A 22,504-nucleotide genomic window follows, 5' to 3' on the forward strand; every position below is an offset into this window, starting at 1 on the left:
CTATGAAGTAAATTTCAGGAAGTATATGGAGAGAGGAATTCAAATATCTACATCAGAACATGAATTCCCACAGTATTTTACAAAAAGCTCTGCCAAACTTAGAGCTTCTTATAAAACAGATATAGACTACACATATATATCTCTCCACATGCTGTGGGTGCATCTTTTTTTTATGGCAATTGATATTTTAATTCAGTTTCATTTACATTTGATTCTTTTTTTAAAAAAAAATTCTTTATTGATTTTCAAAGATAACAAAAAGTGCAGAACAGTATATAAATATGAATCATAAAGTAAGCACTTATGTTAATTCAATAACCATACATAAGACTATATCCTCCCCCCTATCTCTTCCAATATATTCAAAGATTAAAACAAATCAAAGAGATATCCATCCCCCTCCCCGCCTTCCTCCCTCCCGCCCTGGATGTGTGCAGATCCCCAAACATTGTAGATAAAGACAATTATAACGTAGTAATAAAAGACATCAATTGGCCCCAAACCAGTTTGAATAGATTACTATGTCCCAACATATCAGCATACATTTTCTCATATCTGTAGGTTAAACATAAATTTGCCCACCAAAAAGGAAAACAAAGGCGATCATAATTTTTCCAATTACGAGTTATCATCTGCATAGCTAACCCTGTCATGACAAGGAGTAGTTGATTTTTATATCGGTATAGAGGAGGTTTAGGAAGTAATAACGTTCCACATACGATAATATCATATGTCAGTGGAATCAATGAATCCTATATGGTATTAATCTGTCCCCATATTGATTTCCAAAAATTAAGTATTAAAGGACAATAGAACAACAGATCCTATATCGAGATGACAGTGCCAACATCTGTTAGATTTAGAACTATCTAACTTTTGCAAATGAACCGGGGCCCAAAAAGTCCTATGCATAAAAAAAACAAGTTTGTCTCATTGATGCTGGCGCTGTACATCTCATCCTTTAAGACCAAATTTGTGGCCATTGAGTAGCAGAAATCTGTTGCTTTATCTCAATGCTCAAAATGTCTTTAAGACTAGTTTTTGGTTATTTAAAAATTCAGATATTAATTTATAACACTTGGCTGCCTTTTGCTCCAGCAAATCTATCTGGAAGCACAGACCTGGCAAACTATACTGAGTTTTAAAATTTTGCCAATCAGGGAACCCCCTCTGAATGGCCTGCTTCAACTGCAACCACTTAAATACTTGAGATTTTGAAAGGCCGAATGTCTGTTGCAGTCGTGAAAACTCAAGCATTTTCCCATTTGATAATTTACGTATGCCGACCTGCAGCCAATGCTTCCAGATGAACCTGTCATGCTTTTGAAGCAAAAGCAGGCGAACTTAAAGATGACCCTTGCTTCCACAGGTAGCTAGTGTAATTTTTTGTAATAGAGGTCTAGACAAATCGGTTTTTCCGATTGCTAAAACCCTTTTGGAATAGCCATGTTAGTGCATCAATCACTTGGCTATTTTGCATGAGGTTTTAGCTCATTTGCATGGCTGGATCAGAAAATGGGTGATCAAGGGGAAAAACACACAGTGGGCCATTTTGCATCTAGCCCCAACTTCCTAAATTCTGAGCATTAGTTTGCCACTGTAATTGAAAAGAATGTTGTCTTATTTCGTTAAGTGCCAATCTGCAGAAACAAAATTCTATGGTTCGACATTGTTTCAGATCATTGAATGAACCATATCCATGTCATTCTCCTCTTGGTTGGGCTGAGAACTTTTCAGCACCCTCTTGTACATGGGAGTAGTGGAGAGAGCTACGTACGTATTCTATGTTGTGTGCTTGGCAGCTTCTCTGCACTGGGAATTCTGAAGAACCAGGAAGAACAATGTTGCAGTCTAGGTAGATCTTATCAGAGGAGCAGGCTAGAAGACAAAAAAAGAACTCTACTATAAACAGTTCTGATTATAAAGTGGGCAGAGAACAAAGGTCTAGTCAGTGGCATAGAGAGGGTGAGTGTCACCCATCCCCCGTCCTCCCTGCTGTGCGTGCGACCCCCTTCCCTTGCCCACGTTGTGTCAGCTATCCCTCTGATATAATTTCCTAGGTGCGGGATCTGGAAGTGACATCAGAGAGAGTTAACACCAATGCAAGCAGCAAGTTCGTAATGCTGCTTGCACAGGGAAAATTAAAGAGCTACGAGGGAGAGTGGGTTGGGGAAGGAGCGGGGGAGTGGTGAGGGTGCCTTACAAAGACTGGACTACCCTCCCCCACTTACTAACCACTGGGTCTAGAAACCAATCTAATGGCGGTCAACAATACTGAAATGTTTCCCCTTGAGTCTATGAGGGGCTCCTGAAAAGTTCTCAGCCCAACCAACAAAGTTGGGGCAGTCTCCATCAAGGGCTATACACTTAGGCCCTCTTTTAGAAAACTGCTATAGCAGCTTCTTGCGTGGGGAGCCGCGCTGAATGGCCCGCGCTGCTCCCGATGCTCTTAGGAACTCAAGGAGCATCGGGAGCAGCGTGGGCCATTCAGCATGGCTCCCTGCGCTAGCAACCGCTATCGCAGTTTTCTAAAAGAGGGCCTTAGTCCAGTGATTTTCCACTTTTCTCGTTCCATTGGAAAAACATAGAACAAAAAAGTGGAAAATCACTGGACTAAGTGTATCGCCCTCGATGGAGACTGCCCCAGTTTTGTTAGTTGGGCTGAGAACTTTTCAGCGGCCCCTTGTATTGTGAATCATAATTGCATCCTTTATTTAAATAGTTTTTGTAGCTCAATAGTTCAAATACTTTTCATTTGTAAGTGTGTAGTAGAATTTGTCTGTTTGTATCAGTGACCGAATGATTAAGTAAGAACGTGACTCTGTATTGAGGAGCACATCGCATTAAGCAATAATATTTTCCGCCCTTGCTAACATATTCCATTTGAGAGCAGTCATAAGAACATAAGAACTGCCATCTCCGGATCAGACCCATGGTCCATCGAGTCCGGCGATCCGCACACGCGGAGGCCCAGTCAGGTATGCACCTGATGTAGTTTTAGTCACCCATATCCCTCTATGCCTCTCGTAAGGAGATGTGCATCTAATTTGCCTTTGAATCCTAGCACAGTGGATTCCTTAATAACCTCCTTTGGGAGAGCATTCCAGGCGTCTACCACTCGCTGTGTAAAGCAGAACTTCCTGACATTTGTCCTGGACTTGTCCCCCCTTAGCTTCAAACCATGTCCTCTTGTCCGTGTCGCGTTGGACAATGTAAATAATTTATTTTCCTGCTCTATTTTATCGATGCCTTTCAGCATTTTAAACGTCTCGATCTTGTCCCCTCGCAGCCTCCTCTTCTCAAGGGAGAGCAGTCCCAGTTTCTTGAGTCGTTCATCATATTCCAAGTTCTCCATACCTCTTATTAGCTTTGTTGCTCGTCTCTGCACCCTCTCCAGCAGTTTTATATCCTTCTTTAGGTTGGGAGACCAATGTTGGACACAGTATTCCAAGTGTGGTCTGACCATTGCTCTATAAAGCGGCATTATGACTTTCTCCGATCTACTCGTGATTCCTTTCTTTATCATGCCTAACATTCTGTTTGCTTTCTTTGCCGCTGCCGCGCATTGTGCCGACGGCTTCAGGGTCCTATCTATCAGTACACCCAGGTCCTTTTCTTGTTCGCTCTTACCCAGAGTTGTGCCTGACATTCTATACTCGTGTTCCTTATTCTTACTACCTAAATGCATTACTTTGCATTTCTCCACGTTGAACTTCATCTGCCATTGCTCTGGCCATTTCTCTAACTGATACAAGTCGCTCTGATGCTCATAGAATCCCTTTGAGTCAATGGCATATGCAAGACACATGCCTTCACTTACTGTCATTGAGGTGCACCGAGACACAATGAAGTTTCCCATTCCGGCAAGTGCTGAGAAAGTGAAAACAAATATAATTATAATAACAACAGACAAAGATAATGTCACATTTATATAAGGACATGTCAAACTTGCTATATTAAGATCACACAGACCATTGCTACCAGAGGTAGATATGGTTGCCAGGTCTAGGGGTGAGCAGCCTACATTTTGGTTGTTTAGTTTAGTTTCTTGTGTCATTCATAGGAAATTTCATTTACCCCCCCCCCCCCCATTTTACAAAACCTTAGCGTGTTTCTTAGCATCGGCTGTAGCGGTAACAGTTCAGATTCTCATGGAATTACTAAGAGCGTAAGAGCTGTTGCCACCATGGGCGGCACTAAAAAACATGCTATGGCTTTGTAAAAGGGGAGTGGGGGTTATTATAGGCCAGGGGTAGGCAACTTCAGTCCGCAAGGGCCGGAATCCAGCCGGGTTTTCTGGATTTCCCCAATGAATATGCATTGAAAGCAGTGCATGCAAATAGATCTCATGCAGATTCATTGGGGGAAATCCTGAAAACCCGACTGGATTCTGGCCCTCGAGGACCAGAATTGCCCACCCCTGGTTTAGGCCCTCCTTTATAAAGGCGTGCTTGCGTTTTTATCGCCGGCCATGGCGGTAAGAACTCCAATACTCAAAGGGATTCTATGAGCATCAGAGTTCTTACCGCCACAGTTGGCACTAAAAATGCTAGCCTGTCTTTGTAAAGGAGAGGGTTAGGGTTTTTTTTCTTCGTTTCCTTTTTTTTTTTTTAATTTCTGGGGTGATATCAAGAAGAGAGCACACTGTTTCCTGGTAATGTGCGCTTGCACGCACTATTGGAAAAAAAAGTACAAAGTTTTGGGGAAAAACACACATTTTTTATCACATCTGCACATTGGGGGTCTTTTACTAAGGCGAGCTAGCCGATTTAGCGTGAGCTAAATGCCGACGCGCCCATCATATTCTATGGACGCGGTAAATCGGCTAGCGCGCCTTAGTAAAAGACCCCCATTGTTTCTAAATGGTGCCTGAATAATGCATGCACCTGGAAACAGTGCACACTCTCTAGGCTGGGGAGGCCTCACTGGGGTGCCCATGATGTCGATCTCCCTGGCGCCCCGCAAGAGAATGGCTGCGCCAGGAGAGTCTAACAGTTCAAAATCTCCTGCTGCCCCTCCCCTCCACCTATCCCAGCCTAGCTCCTTTGCTTCCCGTCCTGCCCTGGTCTCCCCGGAGCTCCACCACCACCTTGTGTCCACCCCCCCGCTACTCGCTCCGGGGATCTCTCTTTCCAAAGAAAATTCACTGTTTCCATCACAGGAAAAAAAAATTCAGTTTTTCTAGTCATTTTTGGGGAAAAATGACATGAAATGAGAAATATAACTGAGATTCCTCATTCCATTTAAAATGAATGCACAACCCTATGTTTATGTTCATGTAAATTTGACTTTCTATACCTCCTTTCATGACTCAGCAAAATATATTAAGCAATTAGAAAAATACCAGAACGACAAAATACAAATAGCCTGCTCTATTTATAAAATGTGTGTTTTAGTCTATCATATGTACCTCCTTTTTACAAAACCGTAGCACATTTTTTAGTGCTGGCAGTGACGGTAACAGCTCCGAAGCTCATAGGAATTCTATTGCCAATTTGAAACTCCTCTTGGAAGCTCACATATTTTTTACAATAAGACTAAATAAGAATGTTGAGTCTTGACATACCAGCGCTCATCCTGTTTGTAGACAACATCTCCAGGGTTCAGATATGAGCTCTTGAAATAGCATGAGCAATCTGACTCCGGCACACACTTATTCTTCTCATTTATGTAGGTGCCTTCGGGACAACCACAGCCATCTACAGGGATGAACTTTGCCGAGCAGGCCTTGTCAGTGTCACTGAGAGAGCGGCATGTTGGCTGGCATGCGGTAATGTTATACAAAAAGATCTGGGAGGCAGGGCAAGAGTTCAGGCCTTTATCTGGTGGAAAGTAGAACAGAACAAGCAAAATTGATATTGGAGTCAAAGGATTAATTTCAATCTTGTAGGATTAGGAATGAGATCCAGAGTAAACCTGTTGCCATGGCACTTTATTCTCTGTAAACACCAAAAAGTCCAACAGGACAGAGAACCCACAGGTATAAAACAGTACAAAAGGAAGTGGGAAAGGACAATGAACACTCCACTGAAGATCACTGATGTAAAACCAACTTGTTTATTTCAAAAAAGGACACAAGCAGAAGCTGTGGACCCGACATAGCACTGTTTCGGCGTCTGAGGAACACCTGCATCAGGGGTCACTGTAGCGTATAAGTTAACAGATGGCAGGTCTGGGATAAAACAAAGCTCAGTCCAACTAACAGGCCAGAGTAACCAAAATCACTGAAAAGCTGTGGAAGCATTTTCAAGAAGCAGTAGTTCAGGCCTTGAATGCCTCAAACAGGTCATGTTTTCAGGATTTCCCTAAAGAAAATGCATGAGATCTGCATGGATACTGCCTCTATTGTATGCAAATATACTTCATGCATATTCATTAGGGACATCCTGAAAACTATCTCTTTCAGTGATACTCAGCTCCTGCATCCCTGCTTTATATTAAACTATATAGCAAACCAGTGATTCCCAAAATCATCCTGGGGGACCCCAGCCAGTCAGATTTTTAGTACATCCAAAATGAATATTTGGGTTCGATTCCCACTACAACTCCTTAGGCTTAGTGGGGATGGGCAGACCCGATAATCCTAAGGCCTGATTGGTCCAGGCTTCTAGAGCCTGGGCCAATCAGGACTTAGACTTAGAGGGGGTTGGGCCATCCAACACTTTAGAGGTTAATGGGGGGGGGAAGGTTAGTTGGAGGGGAGGTTAGGGGGGTGGTAGCGCGGGGGGTGTCGTTAGTGTGGGGGGTCCGGAAGGGGTGCGGCTTTCTGGCAGGAGGGGTTGGGCACCCTCCTGCCGTTGATCGGGAGTTTCGGGGGGGTGCTGCGGTTCGGCAGGAGGGGTTGGGCACCCTCCTACCGTCGATCAAGAGTGTCGGGGGGGGGGGGGGGGGGCTTCAATATAGGCAGCTTAGGCGTCTTGCGGGCCTCCCTAGGCTCACGGAGGCGGCTTCAATATAGGCAGCCTGCCTGGGGAGCATTTTTTAAAAAAAAACGTGCATCCCGATTGGCTGATTAGACAGCTGTAGGACGCCTACAGCTGCCTAAAATCGGGACGCACTTTGCAGAATCAGGACCTAAAAGTCATGCAGCCTATAGGAATACAATAAATCCATTGGTAAAAGAACCCTTTAATTTACAAAGCAAATCATGAGATACATGATTGCAAAATACAATATAAATATTAATAGGAAAACCAAGTAACTCAAAGTCGCATCTACGAGAAGTAACCTAGACCAGGGGTTCTTAAATGATCAGGTTGCTTTTCAGGATATCCCAATGAATATATTTAACATAGGTAGTGCACACCACAGAGGCCAGTTATACAAATTCATCTTATAAATATTCAACGAGGATATCTTGAAACAAGAATGTACCAGGTAGTTCTTTGGAAGTAGGTCAAGAGCCAAAAGCCTAGACTGTGTATATAATCAGTATGGCCATGGAAGTGTTTTCTGCCCTCAAGGTTGTCACACCTGTCATCGCTTCTCAGTACATTTCTTTCATGTTGACCTTGTGCTGAACTATTAGCGTAATTAATATTTCTTATTTGCCTTTATACTTTACTAGTTTTAGCAATTCTTGCTGTTGCATTATTTTATAAATAACAAATTGAAAAGTGCATATGCTATGCATTGTGCAAAGCTGTTTCACTGAGTGGATGGACGGAGTTAGCATTTACAAGACTGGATTTTGTGTCGATAGGAGATATGGTGGGTGAAGGGTCCAGATGATGGATGCATGTGGCTAGGTTGTGAGTACATAGAAAGGATGTGGCTGTGTGGTATTTCATAAGCAGTAACTGACTGGAGTGTGTGTGAATATCTTGATAGGGTATGGGGGTGTCATCCCCTTTCTTTCTCTTCACTCTCCCTTTCTTCCCAACTCTCACCCATCCTCTTGTTTTGACATTTAGGTGGGAAATTATCAATATGGGCTACCATTAAGATGTATTATTTTACTGTTACTAGGTCTCATTACACAAAATGGGATCTGCTGCTAAAACAGCATGAGTTAGTAGTAAAATCGTGTAGCCCACACCTCTAGGCCTCTCATTTCTAGCTGGCTCTTGCATCACTGTGGTTATGTTCACATCTTCAGCTGGTGGAAGAGTCGCAAACTACTCAGTCATCATCATTCTGCTGGAGTTTGGCCTTTGTTGTAGTTGGCAGAAGGCATGAAGCAGATCAAATGTATCGAGAAGTGTGTGATTTTTTAACAAACCAAAAGCCGGCCAAACCCGGCACCCTTCTTGATACATTTGATCTGCTTTCGCCTTCTACCTGTGTGAGCACTTGCAGATCAATATCACCTCTTCTTGCGTTCTTCCTGTTCATTTGTGAGGGTGGAAATCTCTGCCTGCTATTCAGGCATTAGGATACCATGGGCCTGGCCTCCACTAGGTGGGTGGGAACTTCTGCCAGCTCTTGTGCTTGTACCAACAGAGGTCTGGCCATATTTTTAGTCAAGGGGGAGGGGGTAAGGATGCCATTTATTCAATTTCTCATCATGCTCTGTGGGTCTAGCCTCCTCGAGGAACAAGAACTGCCACTGCCCGCACACACAGCTTCTGCTTTCACTGGTGTTTCTCTCCAATGCATGTGAACCATTTCCTCCCTCACTGATGTTTTAGTTTCAAAAGCAAATGCACTTTCGAAACTACAAACGTTATGTGCACAGAGGGACAAGCAGAGAGAGAGAGAGAGAGAGAGAGAGACTCTCAACTGGGCAAAATGTGTTGAAAAATAATTAGATTCTAATTTTGTGGCAACTGGAAAGTATAATAAAAATTATGTTAATTGTGGAATATATATTTTTATTATGTTATTCAGCTGACACACACCTGCTGCTGATTTCCATGTTGGGTGTTTGTGTTAACATGGAGGTGGTGTTCTGCTGTTCTTAAAGAACTCACACTCTCAAATTACTATCTACTGTATGAGTTACCTCTCCATACATACAATGGGGTAAGTTCTTCAGCCTGGGCAGGGAGTTTATAGCCACCCCATGCCTAATCTACCTAAATCCTGCTTCTTTTCTACTTACTGCAGACGTCTTTCCTCCAGTTCCATAGCAGGATGCCTTTGGCGGCGCAGGCCCGAGCGTAGCTGGAGAGGGCAGCACACATGCAGTCTTCACTGTTCCTGCAGCTGCAGGTATCATATTTACATCTCTAAGAAAAGGAAGGGAAAATAACAGTGCTGAGAACAGACAGGATAGGAGAGAAGAGAAGAGACCAATAGGTCTGAGGGGGTAAAACCCTGGAAGAGCAGGCAGTTTATGCTGAACTGTTTATAAAATGTTTCAGGGCACAAACCATCCATAGTGAATGCTACAAAAGGAAAGAAGCAAACTTCCACCATCAATTCACCCAAGCCCCAAGAGCCTGTACCTCACTAGCTACAGAGAACATTATGCAATCAACATAAGAGACATACCTCAGAGATTCTGGCTGAATCAGACAAAGCAATATTTATGGTTACTGTTGTGTTTGCACCCTGTGAAAGACCTCACTCACCTCTGTGAAACTCATTAGAAAGTACTTAGACCCTGATTCTAGAAAAGGCACCTACTGTAAGTATTATTAGGGGCGAAGTTTGGGTGTGGATTCACCTGGGCGCTGGTATTTTAGGCCAAGAAAACCCGGGTTTAATACACCACTGCCTACGTTGATTGAGGCACCACTGGGCACAATTCTATGAGGGTTCTTCAAAACATTTCCACACTTTCATATTTTCGTGGGAAATGGTTATTAGCAGCAATTTGGATTTATGTGAGCGTTTTGCTAGGTGCTAGTCTATGAAGATGCATGCACAAATCTTTTAGCATGCAACTGGAAAAGGGGTGTGGCCACGGAAGGAGTATGGACAGGTCAGGTGCACTCACTACAGTCGCCTGCACTGTTACAGAATTCAGGGAATCCGTGCCTAATTTACGCATGAGGATTTACACCAGGTTTCAGTTGCATAAATCCTTGTGCCCATCATTGGTCGTAGATCCTGGCACTATAAACAGTGCCCAATTCAGAGCACTGTTTATAAAATAGCGCTCAGCATTCATTTTTTTAGTGCCCAAAACTGGCTGCCATGTACAAAATCTAGTCTATGATGTTCACACCAGTTCCATGTTCTAAAAGGGGAACTCTGCAGGTTGACAGACACAAAACACAACAGACTGTATGGAGAGCGCTAATTCATACCTTGTAATACTCGCTTGGATCAATGGTTGACTGACATTTGGCAAAAGGAGTTTCAGGCTTTTTGAGCCAGGAGCACCAGTGCTCAGCATAAGTTTCTGTAAGAGCAGAAGGAGAAAGCGCTTACTCATTTGTCTGCCTTGTTCCAGTGATGTTGAAAAACAGAAAAGAAAAGCAAGGAGAAATCCAAAGGTCATGAAAATCAACTAATCTGCATATTATTAAGTAAAGTTTTAAAACAGAAGGTTCAATCTTTCTTATAAACTCAACTTAGTAGCATCGGAGAGTAAGTTAGACACCTCTTCAATCCTGCCGAAGTGCAGTTCCCTTCTGCTGGTACTATTGATAAAGAGGCTTCTTTGGATCATGAAATAAAATGATTGAAAAAGAACTAGAGAGAACACTTGAATTATTTCCTCTGCACAACCACTAAACTCTTTAGATCACCACTCATGTCTTGCTGACACCCAAGACTGCATTATGTTCAGGGAGAATAGTTTGCAATTATTTTAGCACCACTTATTACTTTGAAAAGTTGGCTCCTCTGTTGCAAGCTTACTTCCACTAAGCTACAAGAGACACAATGGAGAAGCAAAGACTTGTGCTGGGAGTGTGTGGCACAGTGGTTAAATCTGCAGCCTTAGCACCCTGAGGTTGTGGGTTCAAATCCCTCCACATCCTGTGCAGTCACTTAATTCCCTCATTGCCCCAGGTACACTACATAGAGTTTGAGCCCACCAGGACAGATAGGGAAATATGATAAAGTACCTGAATGTAAACCACTTAGGATATAAGTGGTTTATAAATAAAAGCCCAAAAACAAGAATCAAAAAATTAACAGCTAAAGGTTACAAAACTAAAAACAAAATCATAAAACTGTAGATGTAAGACTAGAAAAATATGTCAATTATCTCTTGTGGAAGGAGGAAAGCCTCCAATCATGTGTCCATTTTCACATGCCAGCCCACTGGCCATTTAGCTAATGTGGACAACAATTTCAATCACTGGACATCCTCCACCACTCTTAGTTAATGTGTAAAAATCATGCTGTGCAAACTTGCATTGATAATATATAAATAATATCAAAAGTGTAAAAACCACTTATGAATGAAAGTTTGCACAGCATGATTTTTGCACATTAACTAAGAGTGGTGGAGGATGGCCAGTGATTGAAATTGTTGTTCACATTAGCTAAATGGCCAGTGGGCTGGCATGTGAAAATGGACACATGATCTGAGGCTTTCCTCCTTCCACAAGAGATAATTGACATATTTTTCTAGTCTTACATCTACAGTTTTATGATTTTGTTTTTAGTTTTGTAACCTTTAGATATAAATAACAGCAACATAACCCCCCCCCCAAATGGTGATGTTGCAATAACTGAGGACTGTATTTCTCATGGGGAGAGGTAAGGGTAGGCATGGACCATGAAGCCTTGAAAAAAGTGGGGGTATCTAGAAGAAAAAAGTGATTGTATATTTATTTCCTTTATTTATTTGCATATTACTGAACTAAAAGCATTTTGCTGTTCAAAAACTACATTGTCTACATATCAAAACAGTATCAAGTATAAGCCTTAAATGAATACCTACAAACCACAAGCAATTCCACCTTATTGCCATCCACTCGTACAGGCATATATTGCATCTAGGGAAGCAGTGGCTTAATCAGAAAAAAAAGCTTTTATGTTTCCATTATGCAGTGCATTTTGTCTGGCACAAAAGGTGTCAGTACTCAAATACCAGGCCATTCTTTAGACCCCTGCAAACAGCAACAGAATCCATGAAAAAGCAGCACTGAGTGTGTAGAACCTGAGCTCTTTTACCAATATTTGGGGACCATGGGTCATTTTTATCAAGCAGGTGCCGGTACTCAGTACCCCATCCAAAAAGCCCTGCTAGTATCTGAAATACCCGATGCAGCCTGTCTGAAAAAACTCCTCAGAACTGAAAAAGGATTGAGTTGTAGATTGCACTCAGAGATATTTCATGTCCTCTCAATCCCCCTTCCGCCCAGGTTAAGCATTTACTAAATATAAATGGTAGGAGAACCGACAAGAGGAAATGCAATCCTGGACTTGGTCATAAATGGCATTGCTGGAAGGGCAGCAGATCTAGAAGTTACGGCCCCGCTAGGGACAAGTGATCACAATATGATCAATTTTACCATTGACATCGGAAAGGAGAAACCAATTAAGACTGGAACCACGACCTTTAACTTCAAAAGAGGAAATTACGACAGCATGAGAACTATGGTTAGAAAGCGTCTCAAAAAGGGCAAAGCGGACATCCAAACAGTTGATCAAGCATGGTCTCTACTGAAAAACACCATCACAGAAGCACAGAATCTTCACATACCAAAGATATACAAAGGAAGGTGAAAAAAGAACAAAGGAGAACCAGCTTGGTTATCCAAAGAGGTGAAAGATGCAGTGAGGGAGAAGAGGTACTCGTTTAAAAAATGGAAACGAGAAAAAACGACGGAAGCCTGGAACTGTCACAAAATCGACCAAAAAATGTGTCATAAAAGTGGTTAGAGACGCCAAAAAAGTCTATGAGGAAAAGATAGTGCAAGAAGCCAAAAACTTCAAGCCTTTTTTTAGATATATAAAAGGAAAGAAACCAGCAAGAGAGGCAGTGCGCCCTCTCGACGACCAGGGAAGGAAAGGGTCAATTAAAGAGGACAAACAGGTTGCCGATAGGTTAAATTCATTCTTTGCCTCAGTCTTCACAAATGAGGACATGTCAACAGTGCCAACCACAGGGAAGATATTCACCGGGGGCATAGAGGAAAGCCTCACAACAGTAAATGTGACGTTGGATATGATATACTTTCAGATTGACAAACTAAAAAGCGACAAATCCCCTGGACCGGATGGAATTCACCCAAGAATATTAAAGGAACTTAAGGTGGAAATTGGCGAATTATTACAATCCGTAGCTAACATGTCTATTAGAACTGGGCAAATACCAGAAGACTGGAGGATAGCAAATGTCATCCCAATTTTCAAAAAAGGATCAAGAGGGGATCCAGGAAACTACCGACCTGTGAGCCTCACATCGGTTCAAGGGAAGATAATTGAAACACTAATAAAAGATAATATTGTACAGCACTTGGAGGATCACAATCTAATAAGGGCTAGTCAACACGGCTTCAGAAAAGGGAAGTCATGTTTGACAAATTTACTACAATTCTTTGAGATAGTGAACAAACAAATGGACAGTGGAGATCCAGTGGATATAATTTACTTGGACTTCCAGAAAGCGTTTGACAAGGTCCCACATGCAAGGCTTATGAAGAAACTAATAAGACATGGAATAGGGGGTGAAGTGCACAGATGGATAGGCAAATGGCTAGAAAACAGAAGGCAGAGGTAAGCATAAATGGGAAATTCTCGGACTGGGAGAAAGTGACCAGCGCTGTGCCCCAGGGCTCGGTTCTTGGGCCTATCTTGTTCAACATTTTTATAAACGACCTAGAAGAAGAAATAACATGCAATATAGTAAAGTTTGCAGATGATACAAAACTATATCGAGCGGTTGGCTCTCAAAGGGACTGCGAGGACCTCCAGAAAGATCTGAACCAGCTGGAAACGTGGGCGACAAATTGGCAGATGAACTTTAACATAAACAAATGCAAGGTGATGCATCTGGGAAAGAAAAACAAAGAACACGAGTATAAGATGTTGGGGGTGACATTAGCAAAATGCGAACAGGAAAGGGATCTGGGGGTACTGATTGACAGTACCCTAAAGCCATCGGTACAATGTGCGGCGGCGGCGAAGAAAGCAAACAGGATGTTAGGCATAATTAAGAAAGGGATCACGAGTAGATCAGAAGATGTCATAATGCCACTTTATAGAACAATGGTCAGACCGCACTTAGAATATTGTGTCCAACACTGATCTCCATACCTCAAGAGGGATATAACTCTGTTGGAGAAAGTGCAGAGGCGAGCCACGAAACTTGTCAAAGGGATGGAGCATTTGAGCTACAAAGAACGACTCAGGAAACTGGGACTGTTTACCCTCGAGAAGAGAAGAATGAGAGGGGATTTGATAGAGACTTTTAAAATATTAAAAGGATTTGATAAAATAGACCAGGAAGCAGCATTGCTAACATATTCAGAGGTGACACGGACAAGAGGTCATAGCCTGAAACTGTGTGGCAGCAGGTTCAGGACAAATGTCAGGAAGTTCTGCTTCACACAGCGAGTGGTGGGTGCTTGGAATGCACTCCCGGAGGAGGTTGTGGCAGAGACTACTGTACTGGGATTCAAGCGCAAGTTGGATGCACACCTTCTTGCATATCATATTGAGGGATACGGTAAAGTCGGGTCTCCAAAAAAAGAGTACCTAAATGGGCCGCCGCGTGTGCGGAGCACCGGACTGGATGGACCTCGGTCTGATCCGGTGGAGGCGTTTCTTATGTTAATCTAATACTCCTTGAAGGTTTCTGGGCCTCCAAAGTGCTATTCCCAGCAAAGTCAGAAAGGGCCATCCGACAGCCCATATTATATTGTAACTTCTGCACCTCACATTTAGTTCTGGTACAATGAAGGTGTGACCTATGAAGTCACTTTAGGGAAGACCCAGTGGTGTGGTAAGGGGGGGCAGGAGAAGGCAGACCAACCCAGGTGCCGTCTTGGTGAGGCGCTGGCCCCTCTCTGCCACCTCATGCCATGCTTGTGCCCTCCCTTCCCCGCCCCCCATATCTTGTGCCAGCCTGACTCTCTCTGAAATCACTTCCGGGTCATGGGGCCAGGAAGTGATGACCGAGGGAAAGCCAGCACCAGCGTTAGCAGCTGGCTGGAAAAGCTGATTGCACTGCTGAAGATCTAAAGAGCTAAAAGGAGTGGGAAGAGAGGGTGTGAGTGTGGCATGGGGGTGCGAAAGGAGTGTGGGAGGGTTGGTGTGGAAAGAGCAGGGGGATGGAGAGGAGGATGCGGGGATACCACTGCCAAGGGCACCTCCTACTCTCCCTACGCCACTGGGAAGACTTATGTGAGCATCCTTACCACTCTCAATGCTGAGACTACAGGGATCCGCCAACAAGTCGGTCTTATCATGGCAACTGGCTTGCGCTTTCCAGGTGTTGGCGAATGCAGCTGCCATTGCTTCCACTAGACCCCCAGCACTCTGGAAATCATCTCCCTCCTTGGCATTGAAATTTCCACAAAGACCTGTTAATTGGAAAGGTAGGGAGAGGGAATAAGTGCTATCATTTGAATCCTGTTTTTATTATTCATTCTAAATAAGAGAGAAATCAATGGTCAAACAAGATCAGTAAACTCAGAACTGATTTGGTTGTTTTTTGAGGACATCTGGTTATTTTATATTGTCTTCAGACTTTTCACTCTGTGCCTGATGTTAGAAGAGTACACATTTTTAATGCAGATTCTTTAATGTCCCCATTAATAAGTAATGAAATACACAGTTTACAATACTTTAACTTCAGTGGTTGGAAGTGAAAATTAAGTTTAAGTAACTATTAAATTTGAGGATCTCTAGTTCCGATTTATTGATCTCGTTTGACCGCATTGAATCCTTGTTAAAACTTGTGGTATAAAATAAAATATATGGAATGGTATGGTAGTTCAGTCCCAAATGCCAAGATTTAAGACAAGGAAGCCCTACCCCAAGACTTATGAGGCTGTCGAATAGAAGACTGAGCTCGTCTGGCAAGTGCACAGTATTTTATGGTGCTGTTTCGCATCTCTCGTATTTGTATTTTATGGCAGTATTGTTTATTGCTTAGAACCCCAGAAGAAGGTTGTTTCGACAACAGAAACACGGCCTGTGTTGGGTCTATGTCATAATCTGGTACTGTTTGGCACCCTGTTTAAATAAAGGTGTTGTCGAGATCATTAGTTCCACTGTTTTTTTTGTCTCCTGCCTGGTTGTGTTTCTCTGGAACGTTTCTGGTGGACTTTTTTTTTGCATGGACTAGAGAGCCTCACATAGATCTCTATATGAATATTTTTATTGTGACTCACCTATGATTTTAGATAGTGCAGGCTGTAAGATTTTATAAACAAATAAATAAATAAATAAAAGCTTCCAGGTGTGGGGGTTGTTAAGACTGCAGGGACCCAGCATTCCAGATTTGAAATCCCATCTCCAGAGGCCCCTAGCTTTTGAATCTCAGGGGTTTGGTGGCTAATTAACACTCAACTGAAAATTATGGGAGTGATACTTAGCACAAGTTAACTGGGTAGGAGAGGCTCCTATCAGATTAACCAGTGTGACCAAGCTGGTTTTCAGCAGAATTGAACTGGATAATGCTGCCGACTATCATCTGTGACTGCTGGGCACTATATGGGCAGGACTGGCACAAGGCTGGGAGTTAACTGGGCAACACTGATATGTAGCAGTGACACTAAGACAATTGTTTGATTAACTTCGGACAGACAAAGGCTGTGCTAGGTTAATCAGGCAGCCATCTGAGTGCACAGTGGCACATAGTTCATGCTACAAAAATAGCAGAGTCGACACCTGGCCAGTTACTTGCAGATATTCAGCACTTAAGTGGCCCCACTAACCACATAAATAGGACCGCATAAAAGTCAGTCTTATCTTTATTCAGGAACCCATAGCTGGTTAGATGCTGAATATGGCACTTAACCAGCTATGTGTTAGCTGGCTCCAGAAACACAGAAATTCAATGCTGGTGTCCATTAAAATGGTTTACTTGCCATGTATTTGTAACCTGGATTGGTCACTGTGGAGATCGAATGTTGGATTAGGTGGACCATTGGTCAGACCCAGTAAGGCTATTCTTATGTTCTTAAGATCATTGCCAGCTTGAATATCATACAGTATATTTCAATTCAATGGAGATTTATGGTATAATTCCTATCACATCATATGCAAAATGTGGAAATTGGTTACTGTGCTCAAATTGAAAAGATGGCCTACTTTTTTCAATAAATTGTTCATATATGAAGCATAGTTTGCTAGACTTTTGTAAGTGACATCCCCAAAGAGTAGGCAGGTCAATCACTTTACCTCCTATCAGAACTATGATCTACAAGTTGTTTGGACTTTTTTATTCCTCCATGAAAAAGAGCCGGAGCCTGCCTTAGTGCTCTGTCTTGTTTCTCAAGTATGGCCCACTTAACCATTTTGCCTCAGATCAAAAGTATAGCCTGCCTGGTTTCTCTGTTGGAGAAAGCAAGAACAGTCAACCCATACTGATTATGGAATAAGGCGCAAACCCCACCTTGAAGAGTATTACGAGCAGATCGCTCCATAGTGAGATAAAGCTGCATAATTGGAGCCAGCTGGATTTGCATCTGGAGATCAAAGGAGGTTTGCACAATGATGTGGAAAGAACTTGGTTGCAGGATGGAAAAACTTGCTGAAATCACAAAAGAAAAAGAAAGATAACTTGTATTTCTTGTTTATGAAATGGCTTTGAATTTCATTCACTGTAACTTAGATTATAAGCCCTCCAGGCACAGGAAAAATACCTGCTTTACCTGAATGTAACTCACCTTCAACGTCTATTGAAAAGTATGTTAACTAATTCTAAAATAGCTCAGCCAACACAGTTGTGGCAGTCTCCATCGAGGGCTATACACATAGTCCAGTGATTTTGCACTTTTTTCATTCCGTTGGAAAAATATGGAACAAGGGGTTCATAATCAAAACATAAACAAGTCTAAAAACCTGCCCAATTTGGCACTAATGCAACCATGCCTATTCTCCACCCCTAACATGCCTACTTTTCAGGTAGGTGTTGGAGGACGCCTCCACTTAGGTGTTGCTAGACGTTCTAAGAGTTCGGCACTAAACTCTTAATTGAAGTTCAAGTTCAAGTTTCAAGTTTATTAAAATTTTGATATACTGACCATCACAACTATCTGGTTGGTTTACAATAGTATGAAATACAATTTGTAGAAATAAAACTAAATAAAAAATAAAAATAAAACTGAGGAAGTAAGATCGATACAAAGACTTTTTGATTGGCTGAAAACTAACGTGGTCAATTACCACGCCAATTAAGCTATTTGAAAAAAAGTTGAGTGTAGATTCCAAATTTAGGCGTTATTAGGTGTTTTTCATTAGGGTACCTAGCAGTGCAAAATATTTGAACCCTATACAGAATCTGGCCCAAAGTGTTTATTCTTTTACTATTTAATGGGACATCCGCAAGGGAACTTCAAAACAAAAGTTGTTTCCATTGCAATAAACTAAACTAAACTAAACCTTAAGTTATAACCCATTGATTCTTTTGTAGGAAAGTCTTTCTCTGTGGCTCAGCGGTTCATGTCGCCTCTAGTATAGGAGGTTCTACATCGAGGTCACAAATAATAAAATCTTTGGAAAATGTAATTATGATGTGGTACAAAATTTTGATACAGGAGTCCATATTCTTTTTCACTTATCCATTGTATGTGATTTTTCTGCAATAACGTATTCATATTTATAAGTTAAACAAACATATTCTTAGCAAAGTAAGAAACAAGGCTGAGGAGTAACTTAGTGGTTAGTACAGTGGACTGTAAACCAAAGACCTCAGGTTTTAATCCCACTTTAACTTTTTATTTTTTCAAATTGTGAGCCCTCTAGAAGAAAACTACTTACTATACACTTATGTTTATGCTTATTAAAACTTTTAACCTCACTTCGATTTATCCACAGCACGGTGTACAAAATATATAAAAATAAGAAACAAAAAAACAAAAACAAACAAACACCATTTAAAATAGGAAAGCAAAGAAAAGACAAAGCCAAAAAATAAAAAATAATCTATAAATCTATTATGACCTAATATATAAGACACCTACAATCCTGAACACTATTGAAGTTGTATTTGTCTGTTTCAGGAGGGCTCACAATTACAAAATTAAAGAATTAAACAAGGATTTGAACCTGGGTCCCTTTGTTTAAAGTCTACTGTACTAACTGCTAGGCTGTCCTTTTCCTCTGTTGAAATGACTGTGTGGCCAGTCTTCTAAGCATGCTGCCAGATACACATCCTTGTTCCTGCTTTTTTTGTGGTTCATATCTTGGATGTTCTGGTTTGTAAAATGGCTGCTCATGCTGAATGTCCATCTCGGGTATTTTAAACAAGAAATCTTGAAATACCTGTGAAATGGATGTCCCTATTCTGACTTGGTTGTTCTTTTGAAAATGCCCTTCTTAACCACTGGCTTCAAGAATAACCTCCTCAATATTGGAGGAATAAGCTACATGCTTTGATGATGTGGGAATCCTATGGGGCACAATATCACACTAAGAAACAAAATGTTTTTTCTCTATACGGGAGGCAAACTTCAGTCCATTGCTTCTAAAGCATGAAGCCTTGTGTTAAAATCAGGCCCTTCGTGTACATTATTGTGATCCCCTCACTGCTTACCTGTTACATAGGGCAGATTCACCTCCAGCTCGTTGAGAAGCACACTGCCGTCTTCTTTAAAAGTAACAACCTGAAGAAAATCAAAATGAAAGTCATGTTAGTACTGAGGCCCTTCAAAAGGAGCCCATTGTGGATAGGATTACCAGATTTCCTCATTAAAAAAACAGAAGACAGGTGGCCCTCCCCGTTCTGCCCTGGTCACACTCTGTTTGTAATGCTATGAGCAGACTATTCCCATTTACAAACAGAAAACATATATATGGGGGGAGTTCCCTGTTAGGTTATACACCAGCTCAAAGGCATGCACATGTTTTTTAAAAGGTCTCATTTATTCTAGGGCTTTATATCCTTGTTGTTTATTTTCACCTCCAAAATGAAACTAAATTACAAATGTGGCCTCATTACTAACCATTTAAATGCAGAACTTACAACATCTCCATTTGTTAAATGGGGCAGCCGCACATGGAACTGGAACAGCTTACATGCGACAAGTTCTGAAATTGCCACTTCCATGTGAAAATACCAACACTAGCTGCCAGGATTGAGCTGTACTCCATACACACATATCCTTCTTCTCTTCTGCTTTCTACATCCCTCCTGAACGAACGTGGAGGGCCATTTTCGAAATGATGTTCAAAACTGAGTTTCAACATTTTGTGGAATATGCAAAAATTCCAATACCAAACAAGCCCATTTTAAAAACTGCAAAACATCTATCTTGTTTTTTCATAAATGGACATTTCTCAGATGTGCATCTATCTTTTTGAACCATTTTTGAAAAAAAAACACAGTGAAAAGAAAAATGCACAAAACATGCCATTGGGATATAAGAGGGGCCATCAGTTTTAGTAGAGTGGCCACAAAGACATCCCAGCAGAGCAGTAGGGGTACCTCAGCAGACACTGCAGTGAACTTCACATAAAAGTTCCCAGGTATACACCTCACCATAACCCCCTTATATTGTACAGTGAGAACCTCCAAACCTTACCAAATACCTAAGGGACCCAACAGTATACCACACCAATAATGTTATCTTTATGCCTGCAAGTGTCACCTATATGAGGATTCAGTAGGATTTTGGTGGGTTCATGTCTTCCACCACAAGTGTAGTAGTTAGAATAGGATATGGGCCTGGGTCCCTTTCTCTGCAGTCCACCACACTGACCACCAGGCTACTCCACACACTTGCTTGCTGCTCTACAAGAACTGGGCATTACATTTGCAGCTGGCATACAGGAAGGAGGTATGTACTGTTTCATTTACATCTTTGGAAAATCAAGTTTCAAGTTTCAAGTTTATTTAAATTTAATGGTTCGCTTAAGAATTCTAAGCGAATAACATTACAATAAATATTGGGGTAAAAACAGTTGAGATCATTTTTGTGAATTAAAAAAACATATTCGTGGCCACTTAACAAAACAGACATTACTGGAGAGGTTGGGAAAAACATGAGGGATGGAAAGTTACAATATTGTTGTTTCCTCATAGATAGGCGAAGAGAATTGGATAGGGTAGGATAGAACATTAGGGTTGGGGTACCTGAAGGTAGAAAGTTTTCGAAATTTATGATATTTTAAATTGATGAGAGATGAATCCTATTTAAGGGTTAAAGGAAGCTTTAAACAGAAATGTTTTTAGATTAGTTTTGAATAAAGTGAGATCTTTAATATTTCTCATGTGTAAAGGGAGAGAATTCCAGATAAGCGGGGCTTTGACTGAAAAAATATCATAAAATAGTCAGTGACCCCTGGGGATGTGTGTGTATGTATGTGTGTGTGTGTGGGGGGGGGGGCATATTTACATCCCTCCAGTGGTTATCTGGTCAGTTTGGGCACCTTTATGGCACTTATTCATGATTAAAACTGTTCTAGCCCCAAATGTCCAAACTGTTCCCTACATGTTTTCTGAAATGTTCGACTATTGCAGAAAAACGTCCATAAGCCTGTTCTAGTCCCACCCACCCAGTGCCTCTAGCATGCCCCTTCAGATTTAGAAATCTGTTAGGAAAATAGGTTTTTAAAGTGAATTTGGTGAGAAAAACGTCCCTCGGCCCCTTTTTTGGACATTTTTCTTTTTTTGAAAATGAGCCCCAAAGTCTGCTTTTACCTTCTCCCAGTCTAGATCAGCCTCCGTCATCATGTCAGTAGGTCTGGAATTTGATTACATGCACTGTGACTGACTTGTGCTCATGCCTTTTCCATTTTCCTCTTTGCTTCACACCTGTTATTTAACAGATCTCAGAGCAGTGGGGTGTTTTCATTGATTTTAATTGTTTATCAGAGAAGACTGCCTCATTTAGGGCTAGATGCACTAAAGTCAGCAATCGTCCCTAAACCTGTTTTCACAGATTTAGCGACGATTGATTTTACCGACCTGATTCACATAACAGCCCACTGCGCTTTTTTCGCCTTAATCACCAATTATCCGACACGGCCAAGCAAATTAAATAAAACGCCATGCAAGTAGCCAAGCGATTGATGCACTAACATCGCTTGGCTATTCAAAAAAGAAAAGTGGGATTTTGCAATCGGATAAACCGACTGGTTGGTAACTGTGTTATTGTCAGGTCTGCCTGTTTTTTATATTTCATTTTTTTTTCCAATGGCACAGATATTTTGCACCACCCATTGGCCGCTTTGGAGGACAATCCCCATGAAGAGGAATTTCCTCCCACTGTTGTCGCCTCCACCACCCATCGGCCGCTTCAGAGGATCAAAATAACAGCCAGATTCACAAAAATTTGGACCCCTCTTGATGAATATGTAAGGACTCATATAAATCCTAATTAACTATACTTTACTATATTTTGTATATTATTATGCATATTTTCCAAGTTTATTAGGTTTTTATATACCGCCTATCAAGGTTATCTAAGCGGTTTTTACAATCAGGTACTCAAGTATTTTTTCCTACCTGTCCCGGTGGGCTCACAATCTATCTAGCGTACCT

General features: G+C 41.6%; 2 protein-coding genes across 4 annotated transcripts in view; both read right to left on the reverse strand.

Moving 5' to 3' along the window:
* LOC117352133 overlaps nucleotides 1–22,504 on the reverse strand; it is a 1,164,809-nt gene that overhangs the window by 608,945 nt on the left and 533,360 nt on the right. The window lies entirely within an intron of this gene.
* Nucleotides 1–22,504, reverse strand: part of MUC2 (mucin 2, oligomeric mucus/gel-forming) — a 186,906-nt gene that overhangs the window by 89,310 nt on the left and 75,092 nt on the right. For all 3 annotated transcript variants that reach the window (XM_033928255.1, XM_033928256.1, XM_033928257.1), the window contains 8 exons: nucleotides 19,556–19,625; nucleotides 17,414–17,551; nucleotides 15,210–15,374; nucleotides 10,197–10,291; nucleotides 9,044–9,170; nucleotides 5,567–5,822; nucleotides 3,821–3,870; nucleotides 1,778–1,878 (listed from right to left, as the gene is read on the reverse strand). In XM_033928255.1, coding sequence (XP_033784146.1) covers nucleotides 1,778–1,878; nucleotides 3,821–3,870; nucleotides 5,567–5,822; nucleotides 9,044–9,170; nucleotides 10,197–10,291; nucleotides 15,210–15,374; nucleotides 17,414–17,551; nucleotides 19,556–19,625 — 1,002 coding nt within the window. The remainder of the gene's footprint in view (nucleotides 1–1,777; nucleotides 1,879–3,820; nucleotides 3,871–5,566; nucleotides 5,823–9,043; nucleotides 9,171–10,196; nucleotides 10,292–15,209; nucleotides 15,375–17,413; nucleotides 17,552–19,555; nucleotides 19,626–22,504) is intronic.

Source organism: Geotrypetes seraphini, chromosome 19, assembly GCF_902459505.1.
Source record: "Geotrypetes seraphini chromosome 19, aGeoSer1.1, whole genome shotgun sequence".
NCBI lineage: Eukaryota > Metazoa > Chordata > Amphibia > Gymnophiona > Dermophiidae > Geotrypetes > Geotrypetes seraphini.